Source organism: Neoarius graeffei, chromosome 10 (assembly GCF_027579695.1).
Source record: "Neoarius graeffei isolate fNeoGra1 chromosome 10, fNeoGra1.pri, whole genome shotgun sequence".
Lineage (NCBI taxonomy): Eukaryota > Metazoa > Chordata > Actinopteri > Siluriformes > Ariidae > Neoarius > Neoarius graeffei.
Window position 1 is genome coordinate 83,555,187 of NC_083578.1, and position 22,377 is coordinate 83,577,563.

At 41.6% G+C, this 22,377-nt stretch overlaps 1 protein-coding gene across 3 annotated transcripts in view; it reads left to right on the top strand.

Moving 5' to 3' along the window:
• The window catches only part of cdk16 (cyclin dependent kinase 16), a 104,600-nt gene that overhangs the window by 52,654 nt on the left and 29,569 nt on the right, over window positions 1–22,377 (top strand). For 2 of the 3 annotated variants that reach the window (XR_009655544.1, XM_060932429.1), the window contains exons 3-8: window positions 4,868–5,032; window positions 11,504–11,637; window positions 12,092–12,217; window positions 16,364–16,420; window positions 19,049–19,163; window positions 19,917–20,011. Coding sequence is in view for 2 of the 3 variants with exons in the window: in XM_060932429.1 (XP_060788412.1) it covers window positions 4,868–5,032; window positions 11,504–11,637; window positions 12,092–12,217; window positions 16,364–16,420; window positions 19,049–19,163; window positions 19,917–20,011 (692 nt within the window). In the remaining variant the exon portion in view is untranslated. The remainder of the gene's footprint in view (window positions 1–4,867; window positions 5,033–11,503; window positions 11,638–12,091; window positions 12,218–16,363; window positions 16,421–19,048; window positions 19,164–19,916; window positions 20,012–22,377) is intronic. The other variant, XM_060932430.1, reaches the window with a different exon arrangement.

A 22,377-nucleotide genomic window follows, 5' to 3' on the forward strand; every position in this document is an offset into this window, starting at 1 on the left:
GAAACATATCTGATGTACCACTCAATGGCAGCCAGGCTTGTATTACTAGAGTCCATATAGATGAAAGTCTTCCGGATTTACCCGGAAATCCGGATATTTGACACAACTCTTGAAAATCTCCGGTTTTCCGAACGGAGAAATTTATTTTTCGGATTTTTTGTGTTCCTAGACGTGGTGTAATACTTCGCATCGTCCTTGCATGGGCGCAGTCCTTAAACAGCATTGATTAAAGACAGGTGTTCTTTGTTAACGGCGCGCATGCCGGAGCTCGTTAGGCGCGCCTTTAGGTGCACGAGCTAAGGCACGCAGGACTGACACCGTTCTGCGCAAGCGCAACACGATCGCACTAGAAAGCATGTTTAAGCTGCCGGTGTAGCTGCAGTCTTTTTAGTTGTGAATTACAAGTATTTCCTCGTGTTGTTAATTCACCATGTCAAAACAAGCAAAACTTTCCTCCTCCTTTCGACGTGAAGAGAGGTCAGCAATTTATTATATTTTTTTCCATCAAAGCAGTGCTCGAAACTAACGGTGTCCCGATGTCCCGGGGACTATAAAAAATGTCATCGGGACACAAAATTATCATATCTGGGACAATCCCAGGACAATGGAAAAAAAAAAGGTCTAGAAAAAAAGCTCTACATTAATATTATTTACAAAGCCGTAACACGTACGTAGACATTCACCTAATTTGTCAATTTTAATTTTAAAACGTTAACAGCGAAAAATACATAGTAGCTACACTTTCGATGCACCTGCATCCGTAGGCTACAGAGCAGCGCATTCTGTTCTAGAATCTTCGGCCGGAGTCCGCATTATATGGACTTGGAATGGAATTGCTACCGCACACGCTGCACCGACTCTTGCCAGAACAAAAATGCTTAAGTGGTTGAAGCGGACCGACCGCGGGGAAGAAACTGAAAGTCCAGACATAACGTCTCCGGGACCTTCAGGATCCAAAGTGTCATCGCCTGGTCTGCAGGCAACGCTAGCAACTGAATGAACTGAATGAACACTGTTAGACACGTTATAAAATACAACAGGAATGATGTGGATGATATTGACGGAAGATACCGTCCAACAGAATAAGTGAGTTTTCTTGGTGTCTTTCTAGTTCAGAAAGTTTAGTCAGTCAGCAGCACAACTAGGCTCGGACCTGGCACTATGTTGATGTTCCACCCACGTTTCGGCAGCGAAAGTTCATAAAATGGATAACGGAAAGTTCATAAAAATGGATAATGGATAACGGAAAGTTCATAAAAATGGATAACGGTAATGGATAACGGAAAGTTCATAAAAATGGATAACGGTCTCATCTCATTATCTGTAGCCACTTTATCCTGTTCTACAGGGTCGCAGGCAAGCTGGAGCCTATCCCAGCTGACTACGGGCGAAAGGCGGGGTACACCCTGGACAAGTCGCCAGGTCATCACAGGGCTATGGATAACGGTAATGGTGAAAATTATAAGTTGGCCTTATAAGTGCCAACAGATATTCAAGGTATAAGTAGATGAAATGAACATAAAAGGGGTCTTATTTTCAACTAAAGTGTACTGCAGATGTAGGGAGTTGAAACATTTTCTGAATGAGCTAGTTGGCCCCTTTAAATAAACGGGTATCTATTCATACAGTGAGATCGCCAAAGTTTAATAAACTGAAAATGCAATAACTGTAATTTTGAAGTAGATGATGTATAGGACATGTGTCGCTTGTGTCTTGTGACTTATTGTAAAAATGATATAAAGGGTTCAAAATCGCATAGTTTACAAATATGATAGTAACTTCATATGATAATATTAACCACTGGTTATTTCAGAGAGGAAAAAAAATGGGGATACTATTGCTTCCATTCGGGACAATACAACACAGAATTCAGGACCACTGGGGGACACAAAGAAAAAAAGTTAATTTCGAGCCCTGCATCAAAGTTGCATTTTGTGGCTTCGAAGCTAAGTTTTAGTGCCGTTTCTAGAACACAACATCAAGAAAACGTGGAAGAAACAGCAATAATGGAAGAGCCGGTTTCTAAGCTGCCTAAAACTAGCAATGGTAATTATTTTTTGTTACATAATGTAGTCAGTGTGCGACACGCACACCCCTGAAAAATCCTCGCTACGCCCCTGATTTACATGAGAAATGTGGTATTCATTGGTGTGTTTAAATTTACAGACAATACGAACTAATGTAAACAGTTGGCTTCAACTCGCATAAATCTGAATTGGAAATGTTTAGTTCACTTTAGCTTCTGCAAACGCACAACTCGACTAAAAGATTGATAAACGAGGCTCAACATCCCCAACATTGAAACCTGAAAGCTTTAGAAACTCTAACAGACCTTTACTTTTTAACACGACTGTTTTGGGATTTTGCTGAGTTTACCTTCAACTGTCTGATATTTTTCAAAGTAGTGAACTGTGTAGGCAGGAAAATCACCGCGTTTTCTAAACGCACTCCTGAAAATTACTCATTAACTAGGGGAATTACATTTGATATTTTTGACATGTTAATCATTAATGTACATGGAAGAAAAAGGCTTAAAAGTTCTAACTTGTTTTAGTGAAAATAAGTACTAAAATGCACTAGAATGCAGAGTTTTGCGTGTTATTAAAATTTTTTCGGGGGGACATAGACGTGCCCCCCCAAAAAAATATATCTTAGTTTGACTTTCAAAAGTTCATGATTGATTTTTTTTTTTTTTCTTTGCTCCACTAACATCTCCAAGTCCAGGACTCGTGTCCGACTCATGCTCTCGTTTTAAGGACTCGTGACTTGGACTCTGACTCGTACATTAACTGCATTTGGACTCCTAAATTGGAGACAAGGACTTGGAACATTTTGTAACATGCCATAATAATTTGGCATAAGATATTTATGTCTACATTAGTTTTCATACCAATTTTGTGCAAGACTGTCACACCTGTGCGCCTTGGCGACTTGCACCTGCACAGGATTAAGGCGCGATCAGGGCACCTATATAAAAACTGTGAGAACACTTTTACTTTGCGAAGTATTGAGTTGCATTGCTGACACATTACCGAGCCTTGTTTGGTTTCCTGTTTCTCGTCTTCGATCCTGCCAAGTCTACGATAGCCTGTTTGTGCCTCACTCGGCCTATTGCCCGTTTCGCCGTTTTACAATTTTGCCTGCCGTTCTGGATTGTTTACCGTCTTCACTTGTATTAATAAACACGCCTTCTGCACTTACATCCGTCTCCCAACCATCTCTGACCGAATACTTCACACTCCCTGATAAAGAGAAGGACATTCACCTGTTCATACGGCATGTTCAGGAACAAACTAATGTTAATGATGCTAAAACAGCCACCGTCAAATGGTGCAGTTGGAGTCTTGTTCTCGAACTCAACTCGGAATTTATTTATTTATTTATTTTTTAATGATTCGGACTTGAACGCCGGGGACTCGAGACGGGACTCGAGGTTTAGTGACTCGACTACAACACTGATGCCAGCCAGTATTATTTAAATATTACCCACGATGCCTAGCTTTCTGCTTCACTTCATGATGCCTGACAAGCATGCACCGAGACTGCTGGGCGTTTCGGTGAACTTTGGTCTGCCGTTTTGCTTTCCAAACAATCAGTATGGTTTATTCCAGTATGGCTCCTCTGCCCTGACCAATCATCCGCTTGGGGCTGACGAAATCGTTTATCCATCTGACGTCTCTGTTTGGCTGACCGGGCGGAAGCATAGATATGAGCTGGGGTGTGTTTTCTGTTTTTTTAAATACAAGATTGTGTAGAATGTAATCCGTGCATGGTTGATGTGACCTCAAATATGGTGCACAATAATGATGATAAATGACTTGTGAACTATCCGAGATGCTAAAACAGTCGCTGGGTTAGTGCTGGCAATAAGAAACTGCAATATGAGGTTATTTTTGGAGCAAACCGGCTTAAATGTGCCTCAAAGACAGCGATAATATACGCTAATACGATTCTGACTAACTGTATTAGCGATGTGGAAAAAGGCTCCGAGATTATGGACACAATATTAACTTGCCGTATTACGTGTTCAAAATGATAAATCACAATACCACAACGTTGGCGCACACAATAAGGAGTTTGGGTTCTATTCCATTTCCAATCCGAATGATGACTAGCCTCAGGTTGGACTTTTATTGCTTAGCCTGGAAAGATTGTAGCTCGATTGCTCTGTGTTGTCGTCGTCCCCCGCCCCCTTATTGTGGCAACGGTCCAGGTATCCCTCAGCCAGGCTGAGCTCATTTCACATCATGATGAATCTCCTGCTCGTAGATTTTCAACTTTCAACAGCATGACATGAAACGGCAATTTGCGACGGCATGAAAAATCTGAGCTTAAAAAATTTTTAAAAATTAATAAAAAGAGAGAGAGACAGACTAATTGGAACTCAGTTGTACATCCCCTGTTTTTGGCATTGCTGATTTTATGGACAGATTATTATTATTATTATTATTTTTATTTATTTATTTTTTTAACAGTGAAACAATTTTGTGTTGAGGTTTTGCTGGACTTAATGCATGCTTTAGGAGTGTTTTTTTTTTTTTGTTTCCCCTGTTGATTTGATTCGATTTTAATTTGCTGTTTCCCTTCTTTCTTTCTTCCAACCCTTCCCCCTCTCCTGATGTCTCTTCCCGTTTTCTTTTATTGCATAACCCTCATCGGTGGCGGCGACATAATTTGTCTTTCTCACCTTTCCTCATTCACTCTTATTATTCTCTCTCTCTCTCTCTGTCTACCTTATATCTTCTCAAATTCTGGCCTGTCTGTTTATGTTCCTATCCCTCTCCATCTCGTGTCCTCTCCTCCCTTCCTGTCCTCCCTCCCCCGTGTGTGTGTGTGTGCACTCCTCTCTGCTCTCCCTCTCTCCCAGAGGCCATGCCAGGCGGGGGTAGTGCCACTCTGCGTGGTTCAGTGAGAGGAGCGGGCGGCTCATTCAGCATGCACTCACTCCTGCAGTCCTACAGCAGCGCCCTGCACCGGCCACGCAGCCTGGGCCGCAGCCTCAGCTCCTATCTCAACCACACCACACGCCTCGGTACACACGCACTTGTCCATGCACGTACACTCAGACACTCACGCACGCAGATGATTGCTTTAAAGTGCATTACCTTAGCTCTAACTCCTTCCTTATGAGTGTGTGTGAGAGAGAGAGAGATCTTAAAGCAGTGTCTGATACCCCCATCACTCAAGTGTGGGAGATGATGAGGACAGGAATGGAGCTGAGAGCTACGCTGCGGATACTGAATGTGTGAAATAACAGCAGCACTTAAATCACGTCACATTCTTGGCTTTGCTGTGCCAAAAAGTGTTATTCTACTGAAGTAAAATGATCATGAGGATGCCAATAGATTTCCGCCCCCTTAAACAGTGTTTTAGGCTCAGGATTTTTATTTTTTTAATCATGTTCATTCATTAATACTGTCTCTTTATGCTGAGGTCTGGTCCCACAATATCGATAACTATAAATAAATCGTCCCCCTGCAGTTTATGCGGTCGGTTCTCACACCAGACCGATAACGATCCCTATAGACCCCTTTCACATGACGTCACCGCGCCGCGAGATTTTGTTAGGCGCCATATTGGAAGACCAAGTACATGCACTCACAATATAAAACAAAGTACGAGCGAGAGTAAAGTGACACGATGGATGATAATTCTGGTTATGTGAGTACATTACCAGCTGCAGAAAGGGCACGGTATGTGGAGAAACTGGCTGTGATTGATGGGTTTGACCCATATGATAAGACTCGCGGCAAGGGAGAATGGAAACATAAGGAGGACCAGACACCAATTCTGCCATCTGTTTGCTACCCAGACATTGTAAACTATTTGTTGTTTACACCCAGTGCCTACACTCAGTGTTCGAACTATGCCGATATTTTCAGGGGGTCCCTTTTTTTTCCCTGGGGGGGGTGCTTGCGCTTGTCTCGGAGCGCGGATCTCCAAACACATGAGAAGCCTATCTTGCGCACATCACGCAGACTCCACACACGCATCGCGTCTGAAGTCATAACTCATCAGGGGAAATCGTGTCCACATTGGCATGTTCAAAAAACAACCTCGCGTCAACAATGATACCACACGTAAGAAAAAAAAAAAAAAAAGTCAGTCAGGCTACTCAACAACCAACCTGGCAGCAGCGAGCAAGCCCCAAACCATCCTAAATTATTATTATTATTAAATTGTAGAAGTCTGGGAGGCTTGCTCCTCATACAGTTATCAACTTGGGGCCAATTTAGCATGTTTTAAATCTGAATTTCTTGCGTTTGCTTACCTCAAAGTGTCCGCAGATCATGCACAGACTTATCCATTATATCCACAGTTTTTTGCCAAGTCTCACACAGGTTTCTTTCAAGTCTACTGTTGGGCCAATAAATCATAAATACCGTATTTTTCGGACTATAAGTCGCACTTTTTTTCATGGTTCGGCTAGCCATGCGACTTATACTCTGGTGCGACGTATATATGTTGTTTTGTTTTTTTTTTTGTTTGTTTTTTTTCCACCGCGGAATAACTGGAGCTGATGCTGAGTCTGACGACAGCCACGCAGAAGAAGAGGAAACGGCGCTTCGTCTGCCGCTGGAGTTGGCAGAGTTGTTCAGAAGCGACACCGAGGATGAGGAATTCAATGGATTTGCTGATTTGGAGTGAAATCATCAGCTTGATAAACTTGATTGGCCTGTGTTTTATTATTAATGATAGGGCTATAGTTATTTAAATAAGTTATGTAATGATTTTAGGCAGTGCTTAATTTGTGAAGTGGGAGGTCCCGGAACGCAGGAGGTGGGTGGGTCCGGCGACTCAAAAAAAAAAAAAAGGTGGGGGGTGGTTTACTATAACTTTACGCACACGCACTTATGTGTAAAAAAAAAAAAAAATAATAATATCAGACATTATGATCTTAGAAAACGCTTTAGTGACGAACAGTTACAGACAGTAATATGTCGTGATGTTATAAAATATTCTTTTTATTAGGCTATATATTAAATTATATATTAAATTTATCTTCTAAAATAACAGACTACTCATATCACAACCGGTTTATTTCACCATTGGAGATCAGATCACACAAGACATGAGTTAAATTACTCTTTTTAAGGATTTAAGTAGGGGATTTAAAAGCGGTTGTTTTTTTTTCACTAGACGGTTGTCTTTGGAGATGATATACCTATAGCCTACTTGACCTCTGATTTAATGAAATAAAATTCGACAAAAATGAAGAATGACTCTCCTCGATGATGACTACAGCTTTAATAACAAAGATGAAAGAGCCATGGGGCGATAATAAGCCCTACCGGTAAAAATAATCTAAAAGCAAACTGATTAATACATCAGTAATAGGCTACTAATATTAGTTATAATAATAATAATATAGGCTATTAGTAATAACGATAGTGATAGTATTAAAGATAGTAGTAGATATTTAAAATAATCAGACTAGGCTACTTACAGGGCAAAGGGCGCGTCATCACTGCTCAGCTGTTCGTTTATTAAATAAACAATGCAGTCGCGCAGTAACCGCGCGCCGCTTATCAGATAGAATCACAGATTCTATGGATAGAATAACCCTTCAAAAAAGTGCGACTTATAGTCCGGTGCGACGTATATATGTTTCTTTCGTCTTCATAATGCATTTTTTGGCTGATGCGACTTAAACTCCGGAGCGACGTATAGTCCGGAAAATACGGTAAAACAGCTCAGATTTGTTTCAGTCGTTTGCCACTCCACTTTATTCTCGTGGGTTCACGTACCGCTGCCGTTATTTTCCCCCCAATCACGAGTTTGGTGGTCTTCCAAAATGGCGCAGGGTCTGTTTACTTCCGGTTTCGGGTGACGTCAGTGAAAGGGGTCTATAGCCCAGGCCTGGGTTTATCCGTATCAGTGAGATCGCTTCTGGAGTAGTACATCTATACGACAAGTATATTCATTTTGCGACCAAAGTCACCTACCCTTTTAATTTCCGCGCGGTAGTGAAACGTGATGTCATCGGCAGGTTCCCCTTCTTGTGTGGGAATGGCGGATAGAACGCGATTGTCAGCTTCGGAAAAGAAGCGAAGGAAAATAGCAAGTGATGCCCAAAGGAGACGGTCGATGGTGAATATCGGCACAGCAATCGACAAGTGGAAATCGCGTTCTATCCGCCATTGCTGATAATCTGTGCCACGTCACACGTGACATGGTACACAAGAAGGGGAACCTGCCGATGACATCACGTTTCACTACCGCGCGGAAATTAAAAGGGTAGGTGACTTTGGTCGCAAAATGAATATACTTGTCGTTGTCAAAAAATTATGTTTGATATCATTTTGAAGCTAAAAGATTTCTCTGTCTAGTCATGTTGTCATAAAATATATTGTATTTTATGCCAAAGAATACATCCAATGGTGGAATGGCACTTTTTAAGTCCTTACGATGGATGATTTTGAGCCACAGTGTACGCACTGCATTCTCTGGAGAGTTCATCTGTTTTGTCGCCGTTTTTTAATTATTTTGGGAATTCTGAAGAGCCGTTTCTCTTTGTCACGAGTAGCATTATTAGCGCAATTATATCCCGCGCACAAAGTAAGCATTAACTTTCTTCAAAGGTAATGAAATCAAAAGAAAATCACGAAGCATTGCAACAGCTCACACGTGAAGCACCGCTATCGTGGTGGTGGTGATCATCCAACATGGTGGACTCCCAGTTTGGAAAATAAGCGTGACGTCACGTGCACATGAAGAATTGAAGGGGTTGAAGCGAGTGGTGATTAGATTTGCACGATGTATTGTTGTACAAATCGTTAACCTGGGTGTCTGCAACAAGCAAATTTCTATGTCTGGGAAATTAATTTCTTCATTTTGTCTGAAGTAAATGAGTAGGTTCAACCAAATAAAAGTCCTTATTTTTGCAAAACAAAACCTTTCATATGGTATGCATGTTTAAACATAATGCACTTCATATCTTTGTGACAAACTGTTGTCCAAATCCCACCGCCTACTGCGCGCTACACCTTGCCAAGGCACAATCTGGTTGACCTAGAAAGATTTTTACACGCGAGATCTTTCTGGAATCAGTAGGCATGTGGAAACACTGATGAAACCGAGCAGGAAAAAAAAAAAAAAGACCCAAAGACGGTATACTGTTACCTCTCCGGCTTCTTACGGTCTCTTCAAGGTTTAACTTGCCAAAAGAAAAACACTAATCAGACTGGAATAATATTGTTTGTGCAATTACGAGGAACAAGACAGTACAGCTCCTAGCCAAAGCGTTAGCCAACGGCTTACTGACTTTTTTTTTTTGCCAAGGTAAATATAAATGTGCTACGTTAAAGGATAATTATTGTATACTTGCTTATTTCCCTGAGACTGTATTAACATACTAATCTATCTAACTAGGTAGCCATACTTCATTAGTAGGCATGGAACGATGTAAAGTGTGTCGTTAAATCATGCAACAAATTTTATGACAATTTGAATCAATGAAATATACCCTCAATTCCATAAATTTGGGACACTGTGTAAGCCATGAAAACAGAATGCAATAATTTTGCAAATTATGGAAACCTTATATTTCATTGAAAATGGTGTAAAGACAAATCAAATGTTGAAACTGAGAAATTTTATTGTTTTTTGAATTTTTGATGTCAAACACATATTAAAAAAAAAAAAAAGTTGGGACAGGGGTGTGTTTACTACTGTCACATCACCTCTACTTTTAACAATACTCTGTAAACGTTTCGGAACTGAGGAGACCAATTGCTGTAGTTTTGAAGGAGAAATGTTGTCCCATTCTTGCCTGATATACAGTTTGTTGTTCGACAGTTGGGGTCCTCCTTTGTCATATTTTGCACTTCATAACGCACCAAATGTTTTAAATGGGAGACAGGTCTGGACTGCCGGCAGGCCAGTTTAGCACCTGGACTCTCTTACTACGGAGCCATGCAGTTTTAATACATGCTGAAAGCATTGTCTTGCTGAAAGAAGGAAGGCTTTCCCTGAAAATTTTGTCTGGATGGCAGCATATTGCTCTGAAACATGTATATATCATTCAGCATTAATGATGCCTTCCCAGATGTACAAGCTACCCATGTCATGTGCACTAATGCACCATCATACCATTACAGATGCTGGCTTTTGAACTATGCACTGATGATAAGCCGGATGGTCCCTCTCCTCTTTAGCCTGGAGGACGTGGTGTCCATGATTTCTAAAAAGAATTTCTACTTTTGATTCGTCAGACCTCGGGACAATTTTCCACTTCGCCTCAATCCATTGTAAAAGAGTTCAGGCTCAGAGAAGGTGGCGGTGTTTCTGGATATTGTTTATATCTGGTTTTAACTTGCATTTGTAGATGTAGTAATGAACTGTTTTCACAAACGATGGTTTTCTGAAGTGTTCCTGAGCCCGTACAGTGATTTCCACTACAGACACACGTCTGCTTTTAATGCAGTGTCTCCCGAGGACTTGAAGATCACAGGCATCCAATGTCAGTTTTCAGCCTTGTCTCTTGTCTACAGAGATTTCTCCAGATTCTCTTAATCTTTTAATGATATTATGGACCATAGATGATGTGATCCACAAATTCTTTGCAATTTTACATTGAGGAACGTTATTCTGAAATTGTTGCACTGTTTGCCCACGCAGTCTTTCACAGAGCGGTGAACCCCTCCCCATCTTTACGTCTGAGAGATTCAGCCTCTCTGGGATGCTCTTTTTGTACCCAATCATGTTACTGAGCTGTTGCCAATGTAACTAAATCTTTTTTTTTTTCTTCTTCTTTTTAAAATAAAGTATTACAGAACTTTTCCAAACTTTTGTTGTGTTGCTGACATCAAATTCAAAATGAGCGCGTGTTTAAAAAAAAAAAAAATTCAGTTTCAACGTTTATGTTGTCCTTGTATTATTTTCAATGAAACATAGGGTTTCCATGATTTGCAAGTCGTCATTCTGTTCTTTGTTTTACACAGTGACCCAAATTTATGGAACTGGGGTTGTATAAAATGAGTGGCAATCCTTATCAGGCTGTGTAATCTGGGAAAAAATATATATATTAAAAAAAAATTTTTTCCCCTAGCTCTAATTGCTTTGTTTAGACAGTAGAGGACGTACAGCAATAACACACAATAGCGGGAATACACATGACTTCATCCGAGGTGGAAGTAACACAGTTCTAATGCTATGAAACACACAGGACAGCATACTGGACCTTTTACTTTCCCAACAGGCTCGCTAATGTATTTATCGTTTATCCGCCCCTGTGTTTATTAATAATTTGTATAACATCGGCCTTTATGATACTGGTTTTTGCACAAAGCTGAAATACGCAAATGAGCCCTTTTAACCAGCCATTTTGTTTGCGTTTAGTAATGATTTGTCAGATCTCTGGGGATACTATGTCTCTTTTCTGCATGATTTCTGATGTGGTCAGTTTTAACCAGAACACGTGCCAGGAATGTACGGTTTAAGAAAAAATGACTGCAGCGTAACCCGTGTGTGGGTTTTTTTTTTTTTTTGCATGTGCACTCAGAGATCGTCCATGAAGATGTAAAAATGGGCTCCGATGGAGAAAGCGATCAGGCATCGGCCACCTCCTCGGACGAGGTGCACAGCCCGGTCCGCGTGAGGATGCGCAACAATGCAGGGCGCAAAATTTCCACTGAGGTACTTCAACACTGCCCCGCCCCACCTCACCACCACCTCCTCCTCCTGTCCTTCTGCTGGGCTTGTTTATGGCTCTCAGAATGATGGATGTGTTGGTGATGGGCAAATAAAGAGATGTTATTGTTTTCCTCCAAGCCACACAAGAACAGCTCTGCAGCAGGACGTGCAATAAATTGGCGTGTTAATTCACCCTGACAGATGGATGGAGTATAATTTTAAATTATTCACAGTGGACTTTGATCTCACACCCTGCCGCAGACTTGTTTGGGTTTTTAGACCTGAATCAGTGACTGTTTCAGAGGTTAATAGTGATTTTTTTGGTTATTGTACTGGGCATTAAAAAGCAAAAAATCCCTCTCATCAGGTTTACTGGATCAGAATGTTGGTGACAGATGTGCACTGCAATTAAACATTCAGGATCGTGTGTGTGTGTGTATTTTGTATCTTCCCTAAGGACATAAATAAGAGGCTGTCTCTGCCGGCTGATATCCGACTCCCAGACAGCTACCTGGAGAAGTTCAGTTTGAACAGCCCGCTGTTTGATAAACCGTTGAGCAGACGACTGCGAAGGGTCTCTCTGGTAACGATGCTTTCTCATCTTCCTCTCTCTCTCTCTCTCTGTGTAGATTCATTGTTCTCTATGAGCTGATCTCTTTCTCTATACTGACCACTGCTGATCAAGATCTCTCTTTCTCTCTGGCTTTCTTCTCTCTCGCTCTCACTGGATTTCTTTCTCTCTCTCTAGCTTTCTATTCTCTCTCTCTCTCTCTCTCTCTCTCTCTCTCTCTCTCTCTCTCTCTCTCTCTCTAGCTTTCTATTCTCTCTCACTGGATTTCTCTCTGGCTTTCTATTCTCTTTCGCTCTCTCTCTCTCTCTAGCTTTCTATTCTCTCTCACTGGATTTCTCTCTCTCTCTCTCTCTCTGGCTTTCTATTCTCTCTCACTGGATATCTCTCTCTCTCTCTCTCTCTCTCTCTCTCTCTCTGTCTGGCTTTCTATTCTCATTCTCTTCTATCTCTCACTCTGGCTTTCTATTTCTTTCTCTCTCTCTCTCTCTCTCTAGCTTTCTATTCTCTCTCACTGGATTTCTCTCTCTCTCTGGCTTTCTATTCTCTCTCTCTCTAGCTTTCTATTCTCTCTCTCTCTAGCTTTCTATTCTCTCTCTCTCTCTAGCTTTCTATTCTCTCTCTCTCTCTAGCTTTCTATTCTCTCTCTCTCTAGCTTTCTATTCTCTCTCTCTCTCTCTCTAGCTTTCTATTCTCTCTCTCTCTCTCTCTAGCTTTCTATTCTCTCTCTCTAGCTTTCTATTCTCTCTCCCTCTCTCTGGCTTTCTATTCTCTCTCCCTCTCTCTGGCTTTCTATTCTCTCTCACTCTGGCTTTCTATTCTCTCTCACTGGATATCTCTCTCTGGCTTTCTCTTCTATCTCTCTCACTGGATTTTTTTTTCTCTCTCCTCTCTGGCTTTCTGTTCTCTCTCACTCACACACACACACACACACACACACACACACACTCTCTCTCTCTCTCTCTCTCTCTCTCTCTCACTCACTCACTCACTCACTCACACACACACACACACACACACACACACACACACACACACTAATCTGCCGTACAGACTGACAGTGAATCCCTCTGCCTGTCCTCTATCGCTGTCTCTCTCTGTTGGAGTTCTGTCACTCACTGTGTCTTCAGTCCTCTCTCTGTGCCCATTATCTTTCCCTCTGTCGCTTCCTGATGCTTTTTCCCTCTCGCCCTCTCCATCAGTCTCTGTCTTGTCCACCTCCGTGTCTTTATGTATTTTGGGTCACAGCAGAGAACACACAGCTCCACATCAGCACTTGTGCCCGTTAAAGTGGTGTCCCCCGATCACTTGCTGATCTGTTTGTCCTGTCATCTCTCCATCTATCCCCCGATCACTTGCTGATTGGTTTGGCTTGCTTTTCATTTGCTGATCTCACGATCTGTTCACACTGATCACTTGTTGATCCCCCTGATAACTATTGATCTCTTTGACCTAATGATCTCTTTCCGTCCCACTGATCACTCGCTGATCTCATTCCGTTCCCCTGTTCACGCAAGGATTTTATTCCATCCTACTAATCGCTCTCTGATCTCTGTTTGTCCACCTGATCCACTCACTGACCTTATTCTGTCCTCCTGATCGCTTGCTGATCTTTCAATGTGTCCTGCTGATCTCTCGCCGGTGACATTCTGTTCCCCCGGTTACGTGCTGATCTTATTCTGGACTACTTATCCCTCGCTCATCTGTCTTTCCAACCGATCACTCGCTCATGTGTTTTTGTGTCTCTCTGATCTCATTCTGTCCTGTCTGCTTCACTAATTGTCCCATGTACTCATAACTGATCATTTCTCTCTCATGTTCAGAATCACAGCAGAGAACATACAGCTCCATATTATCAGCACTTATTGCCATTATAAGCTGCCAGGACACTTTGTACAGATAAATCTCATCTCATTTATCTCTAGCCGCTTTATCCTGTTCTACAGGGTCGCAGGCGAGCTGGAGCCTATCCCAGCTGACTACGGGCGAAAGGCGGGGTACACCCTGGACAAGTCGCCAGGTCATCACAGGGCTGACACATAGGTGGGATTTACATTAGACCGTATCAGCGGATCATCAGATTAACGTTTTTAAAACGATTAGTGTGCACACAGCAACGCCAATACACGATTCGCGTGCACACAGCAACGCCAATACACGATTCGCGTGCACACAGCAACGCCAATACACGGATACGCTCGGCTCCGCAGGCATCCTGCGCTCCAAATCACTCCGCCCTGAACAGCGAGTGCCCTCTGGAGGGTGCGCACTCCGGCCCTGCGCAGCTCACAGAGCGCGCGAGTGAAGTGCACGAGCAGTGATTCGGGACTGAGCCGCTGTGTGTGTGCTCTCAGTGCATGTCGGGCATGCGCGTCACTTACCACTTGCAAGTGGAAGGATGGCAAGCCTAAAGACAATCATAACTACACAATGGGCAGTATTTGCATCAGTATTTGCAGTATTTTCATACTTTTATACTCTTTAATGAAAGGTGATACAAGGCGGAAGTCTGCGTCGTTTTTCAGCAGTCGCGTCACATGACCAACGCCAGCGAATCAGGAAGGTGGATGTCACAGTGACGTTGTCCAATGACGACGCCAGCTAGAGCTCAGCACAGCGTATCCGCGTATTCTCAATGTTTACACAGCACCGGACCAGACACGATCTGGATTGAATACGTGGACCCTGGCGGATTCCCGTTTCCCGGCGTTTCCAGGCGTTTTAATGTAAACGGACAGTGCATCCGCGAAGAAAACGAGACAGATACGGTCTAATGTAAACTTGGCCATAGACACAGACAACCATTCACACTCACATTCACACCTACGGTCAATTTAGAGTCACCAGTTAACCTAACCTGCATGTCTTTGGACTGTGGGGGAAACCCACGGGGAGAACATGCAAACTCCGCACAGAAAGGCCCTCGCCGGCCACGGGGCTCGAACCCGGACCTTCTTGCTGTGAGGCGACAGCGCTAACCACTACACCACCGTGCCGCCCTTGTACAGATAAATATTTGAGTGAAATGAAATTGTAATATTTCTATTCATGATTTTGGTCCTCAAGCACCTGTGGGCTGTTTGTTTTCCCTGCTTTAATCCAGCTGTCTCATCACATTAGCTTATTAACCAGCACTTCATGAGGCTGAATTGGTATTTTGAGAGCAGGGTAGCACTAGAGCATGTGTGTGTTAGCATGTGGACTAAAACGGTGCAGGGGGATTAAAAGTCCACGGTTGTCCCGGGATACTTCAGTGTGTGATGGTTTGAGATTGACCTATGAAAGTTGTATGGAGATGTTTCTCTCATGAACATAGTCTTGTATTAAATTACTCCATCAATAGGGATACACTATTGCAAAATACTTGAATCTAGGATTAATTTCACACTGTGACTTCTTTTTAACGTATGTAGGATGTTTGTCTGGACTGATCGATTGATTGTCCAGGCTACAATCAGGATTAGTAGACAGAGACTGTGTCCGAAATCGCTCCCTACTCACTATATAGCGAGGACGCCATTTTGTAGTGCTGTCCGAAACCTTAGTGAGGATTATTTACACCCTATATAGTGCTCTCAAAGTATCCCACAATGCATCACGAAAAGTAGTGTACAACCGATGGTCACTAACCAAAGCAATATATCCCATCATGCATTGCGGTCGCGCTGAAAGAAATCAAATTAAAAGTCTCAAATGTGATTTAATAAAAGGCAGCGGCAAAGAAGAAAGTATTCCGCCTTGATTTAAAAGAACTGAAAGATGCAGGTACTTTGTACTGATTAATGTGGGAAATACGCTCAGTATAATATGGATTTATCACAAAAATACATGCATGTACGGTATTTATTATTTTGAAAACCCACCAGCCAGCTAATCTGGCACGTTTTAATTGTGCGACAGTAATGACGTAAATACCAGCGCGACTGACAAGTGTCCGAAAGCGTTTTTTCATTTTACCAAAGAGCTCATTATATAGTCCTCTATATAGTAATTCCCTGTGTAGGGAGTAGTGAATGAGGTGAGCAGTTTCGGACACAGGAAGACACTCGTTTCTTCATACGTTAACCTGTTAGTTAATTAACTAATTTGTGCTGATGATGTCACTCGACGGTAAGAGGAGTCCCGCTGATTCTGAAGTACCACCAATGTTTTTGTTTTCAGTCCGAAATCGGTTTTGGGAAGCTGGAAACCTACGTGAAACTGGACAAACTAGGAGAGGTAGGTTTTCTTACTTCCTTATTAAAATCGAATAAATGTGGTATTTTCTGAATTACCAGGTGCCTTCGTTTGCCTCTGTAGTAAATGTGCCGATTTATTCTGTAGTAGTAAAGTAGACTGTGAGTGAGTATGGGGTCTTGTAATTTTCAAACCATAGACGTCTGTAGCCAGCTTATAGCTCTAACACAGTAGCCCGGCTCTGAAATCACTACTGCTGCTGCGTTTTAGGGCACCGAGCCACACCCAGTGTTGTGAATGGTGAATTTGGTTAGACTTCTTGCCCAGGTACCATGCAAACTAAAAATGTGGCAGACACATCGGTGATTGTTCAAATGGCATCACCTTGGAGTCGGGCTCTGACTGGAGTCCAGACACACAGGTTTAGCAGTTGCTTTTCAATGGGGCTGTGTGCATCTTTCTAGTGCTCTACATACCGTAGGCTACACATTATAACATCCAGCCGCAGGAAATGTTTTTGCCTTGAAATTTCACTTTTTAATTTTCATTTAAAGAATAAAATAAGCACAATGCTTGGGTGAACCTCTGGGTTCACCTCCCAACAACATGCCTGTAGGTTTATTGGGCATGCCAAAGTGCTTCAGTGCAAGAATGAGTGTATGTATGTGTGGGGTGACCTGTGATGAAGTGGCATCTCATTCAGGGTACTTCGGTCTGAAGCACCATAGATGTTCCAGTTTATCCCAAAGGTCATTATGGACCTCTCCAGTTTACCTTGGTAGCTTGCTTTATGCACAGGGGCGTTGTCATGTTGGAACGGGTTTGGGGCTCACTGAAGGGAAACTGTAATACTACAGCATACGAAGACATTCTATACAATTGTGTGTTTCAGTCTTTGTGGGAAGAATCACATAAGGGTGTGATGGTCAGGTGTCCACAAACTTTTAGCCACGTAGTATTATTTTATTCCTATCTGATAACTTCAGTAAAATTCATACTACTTGCACGGGTAGGCTCATATGATGGGAAACGGATGAAAGGCAAGTTTTAGTTTCAGATTCGTTTAATTTTATTGTCCAGAAAATACTGTTTATATATGGCCCTGGTCCCACTACAGCTTGCGATGGGTTTGTGAATACTTGGCAATGAAAAATTGGTAGCATCGCCACCAATCGCGTGATGCACAGAGAATGTTCTCCGAACTTTGCAAGTCGTTTTTTGGTGCGTCTCTGCCTCGTGAGTGGCCAAAAACGTCATGAAAATTTTCAGTGCATGCATTGAAATCTGGTGGCGATGACGTTTTCATCGGCAAACTACGCGGTGAATCTTCACAGACGGGTTTGGGAATACTTCCTGAAGCTCAGGGAATCTTCACCAAGCCTCTTGAGATGTATTTGTCTCGAATCCATGTCCCCGATGGTCACAGGAGCCTCATCAACGCAGCGATGAGGCATGACATTCGGGGATCCTTCGGCGCACGTTGCGCGTGCTCTTGGGACCCAGTCGTTATGAGAAGCACCTGATGCTGATTTAAGCGCGATCAGCACGCACACACTGTTTTCATAGAGAATTTGCAAGTATTCTGTTAGATATGCGGCGGCAGGAAGGGTGTTTATCAGCAGGTGTGATATTTACAAAATCAAAATGTGAGGCAAGGTCAGAGTAACAAAACACAAACGAAATCAAAGCAGAGTCATAAACATGGTGAGAAAAGAACGTGACCCTGATGATGATGAGAATACTTTGCAAAGTCTCTGTGAAAAACGGCTTCCTTATATGCGCATGCTGATTGTGCTCAGATTAGTATCGGGTGTTTTGTCCTAACGACTGGGTGCCAAGAGTGTGCAAAACACGCTCTGTGAGCGCTCGAGCTGCACCAGACTCAAGTGCGTGAAGACGTAACAGTCAAGTGTTCATCTGCTGGCCTGTATGACTGCAACTTTAGCTCACCTGTATATCGGCATGCATCGCCACCAAAACGGCTCATTTTCATCGATGATCCATTGCAAAGCATCATGAGCTGTAGTGTGACTGTAGCGTTACACAAGTGTGTTTGAAAATCCTGTTAGGAATATTTAAGTTATTCCACGAAATAGAACCATACGTGAGCTGATAGCCGACTCGGTGCTACATGCCTCGTTGGCTATAAGCCGTGTACAACGAGATTGAGTGGAATAACTTTTATTCTCTCCACATTTACTGGATTTTGAGAGAAATCGCATTTTTACTTTTATTTTTTGCAAATTCGATAAATAAAACCTTTTATACGAAGTGTCTGACAAAATCATTTCTGCTTAGAATGTAAACAAACCAGCGAAATGACAGGAGCAATTTGTGAAAAATGCGATGATAATTCTTGGGGGGGAAAAGATGCATTCTTATCACTTTTTTTTTTTTTTTTAATTCCATTTTTTTTCAGGTTTTGTTTTCAAGTAGAGTTTTTATTTCATCCTTGGTTGGTTCTGCAACATGCTCTGCCATTTTGTTTTTCTCTACTCACAGTATATGAGCTGATATCCTAGTCATAGAGTAGCCAATCAGAGCGCATGATTGCTCATATCCAGTGAATGTGGGTAGAATAATTATTTATTATTGTTGTTGTTGTACAATGTTATATATTGAACGTAAAGTACAAGTTTATACATATGAAAAGCTTTGACTGCTTTTCAGGGCACGTATGCCACGGTCTACAAGGGTCGCAGTAAGCTAACCGATAACCTTGTGGCTCTCAAAGAGATCCGGCTGGAACATGAGGAAGGAGCTCCCTGTACTGCCATCAGAGAGGGTGAGTCAGAACGTAGCATCAGAACCAGGACCGCTTACACCGGGACGTGTTTATCAGACATTCCACGTAATCACTGATGATGTGAAGTTTACCGTGAGAAGATAACTGGTAACTTGGATTATTTGAAGGAGTCTTCAGTGTCTGTGCATTGTAACAATCAGGGGAATTTTTTTTTTTTTTCTCGATCTTTTGTCTTATTAACCTCGAAAGAGAAGGAAAATTGAGGCTGATGAGGAAATGAATTTTTGTATCGGTCATAATGGAAGTAAGAACAGGAACTCATTTGTTTTACTGACATTCAGCAGCAATAATTGTCCATATAAAGTATTACATGTCAAACTTTTAATTTAAAAATCTGTATTTATTGGCGAATTGCTGTACCACAGCAATTCGCCAATAAATACAGATTTTTAAATAAAAAATTTATAAAAGGAATGCAGCATTTCAGGACACACTCTTACAGGAACATAATAAACTTCAGGGTGGGATCGTTAACTACACTTCACGGAGTTGATTATTTTCATATAATAGCATGCCCCCAAGTGGTTTTGATCCTTATGTAGTGCAACCTTAGCTGTAAGTACGGAGTTTCTTAGGGAGATCTCAGAATTTTTAAACCGAGCATTTTTATGGTCATTAATTGCCCAATGTTGTACAGACAGTTAATGCCACGGTAATCTGGATGGATAATGGCTTTTTTCATTCTTTAATCCCCTTCTCTCTCTCTCTCTCTCTCTCTCTCTCCCTCGCTAGTTTCCCTGTTAAAGGATCTCAAACATGCCAACATTGTGACTCTGCATGACATCATCCACACCCAGAAGTCTCTGACGCTCGTGTTTGAATACCTAGTGAGTCACATTCATGCAAAATAGAGGACTGAAGACATCTATCACTATTGCATGCACACTTGGACATGATCATATGTCCAGCAGATGTTTATTAATTTGGTGATGTCAGTGCGACATGTTTTTGTTGCTTCTAAAAGGAAGGAGGAGAAACTAGAATTAACTTTAACAGTGCAATTTTGTTTATTACAATTGCTAGTAAAATGGCTGCTTCCTCAGTCCACCATTTCACAGCAGCAAAATTCAGCTTGTCTTCCTTTCCTGTCCTCTCAAATATATATATAAAAATCCCTTATCAAAAAATTCCTGTGCAGGGATTGGCCGAGGATGGGTCACGTGACAAATTGATTAAAGGGGAACTGAAGGCAATTTTTTTTTTTTATCATCAAAATTCTATTTCTCTCATTTTATTAAATATCGGAATGCATTTTTGATTGCCATTTTGTCACTGCTATAGCAAGTTATGAGTGTTTGAAATATGCTCCGTAATATATCAGTCCATATGTCAAAGCAATGGCCGTAAACGAAATTTGTCAAGACCTGTGCGAGACATCGTAGGACGGAAGTAAAACGTACAGCGGAAATCAAAGCGACCAACATCTGCCAACACTGTCAAAAGACGTGCGCGCCCTCTTTCGAATGCTGACGTAATCAAGCCGGAAGTTTTGTTTGTTTTGATAGCGATCAGGAAAGTTTTGAAAAAAAAAAGTAGGCAGTAATCGTCATTTAAACTCATTTTTGTGCAATATTTCATTTGGAAAACAGTTTTCAAAATAGTGGCGCTGACACTTGACGTTTCGAAGTCTCGCACAAGTCTCGTGAAGATCGCACGGATAAGCGACGCCTGCTGTGGACCAAACGAACTAAATTCAACACGGCTAAAAACCGAACAGGCCGATAAGTATAATATTTAATTGCAATTATTTGCCAATACGAGTCACGATATAAGGTTAGTAAAACCGAAAACGTCACTGAATAACACGTTAATTAAGAAATAAAGCAAGCTTAAAAATGACTTCAGTTCTCCTTTAAGCAATGTATTTGGTGACGTCAAAAATTAAAAAAATGGATATGGTGCGAGTCAGTCATGGTATATCCTGGACAAAGAGAGAAGTTTTTAATACAATCGAAACAAAAACATCAACATTTCAGCCAGGGGGATTTTCAGCTGAACAGATTAAAATAACCGCACAAACCAGTAGTTTTAACAGCTTTCTGATTTTGCGAGTCAGTAATTGTTTTTATGTACTCTCTTGGTCTCTCTTTTTCAAATGCCAAAAATAACGGTTTAGTAACCGACTCGAGTCACAGCTGTGGCTCCGTGAGCATTTGTGTGTGTAGATCTACGTATCATGCCTGGTGAAACAGGCGATAGCACTGCAAAAATAAATATTTGGAGGGAGTGATAGCGTGGTACCTTGCTCATGTGCAGATCGAAGGTCACGCCGACAAAAACAACAGACATGGCTGTCTCCAGTGAATTTATGCTGAGATTCAGTTTCAGAGACAAAAGTTATCACTTTTTTTTTTTTAAGTTTGGAATTTTTTGTTGAGGGATATTTAACAGGTATTCCATGAAATCGAGTCGTACATGAGCTGATGGCTGATGAAGCACGTAGCACCGAATTGGCTATAAGCCATGTACGATGAGATTGAGTGGAATAACTGTTTTATTCTATCCACATTCACTGGATTTTGAGAAACGGAGCATTTTTATTTGTATTTTTTTGCAAATTCGATATTTATACAAAATGTCTGACAATCATTTACACTTACAATGTAAACAAACCGATGAAATGACAGTAGCAATTTGTGAAAAATGCGATGATGATCCTTTATTTCGTTCTTGGTTGGTTGAGCAACACGTGCCACCATTTTGTTTTTCTCTACTCACGGTATATGAGCTGATAGCCTCATGGTAGCGTAGCCAATCGGAGCGTGCGATTGCTCATATCCAGTGAATGTGGATAGAATAAAAATTAAATATACCGTGCACTGAGAGGCACTAGGAATTATGGGTTCTCTTCAGTGACTGGTGTAGTACTGTTTTCTTCAGGACTCCGCCCCTCATAAAATAGTACTATACCCAGTCACCTCAGAAAATCCATAATTTCAACCCGAGCCTCTCGGTGCATGGTATATTTGATCAATATTATCTGTACTAGTTGCATTCATAAAAAAAAAAAAAAATTTACAAGTTGCTTGAGTTGTTGTCATGGTGATTAAATTATAGTATCTCAAATTTCTTGATGTTTTGGTGCTGGAACCCAACTGATTTTATCAAGACCCAGCAGAACAGATCAGAGTATAATTTTATTTATTTAAAATGTCAATACAGAGGGGAGGGGATGTGGAAACCAAACAGGACA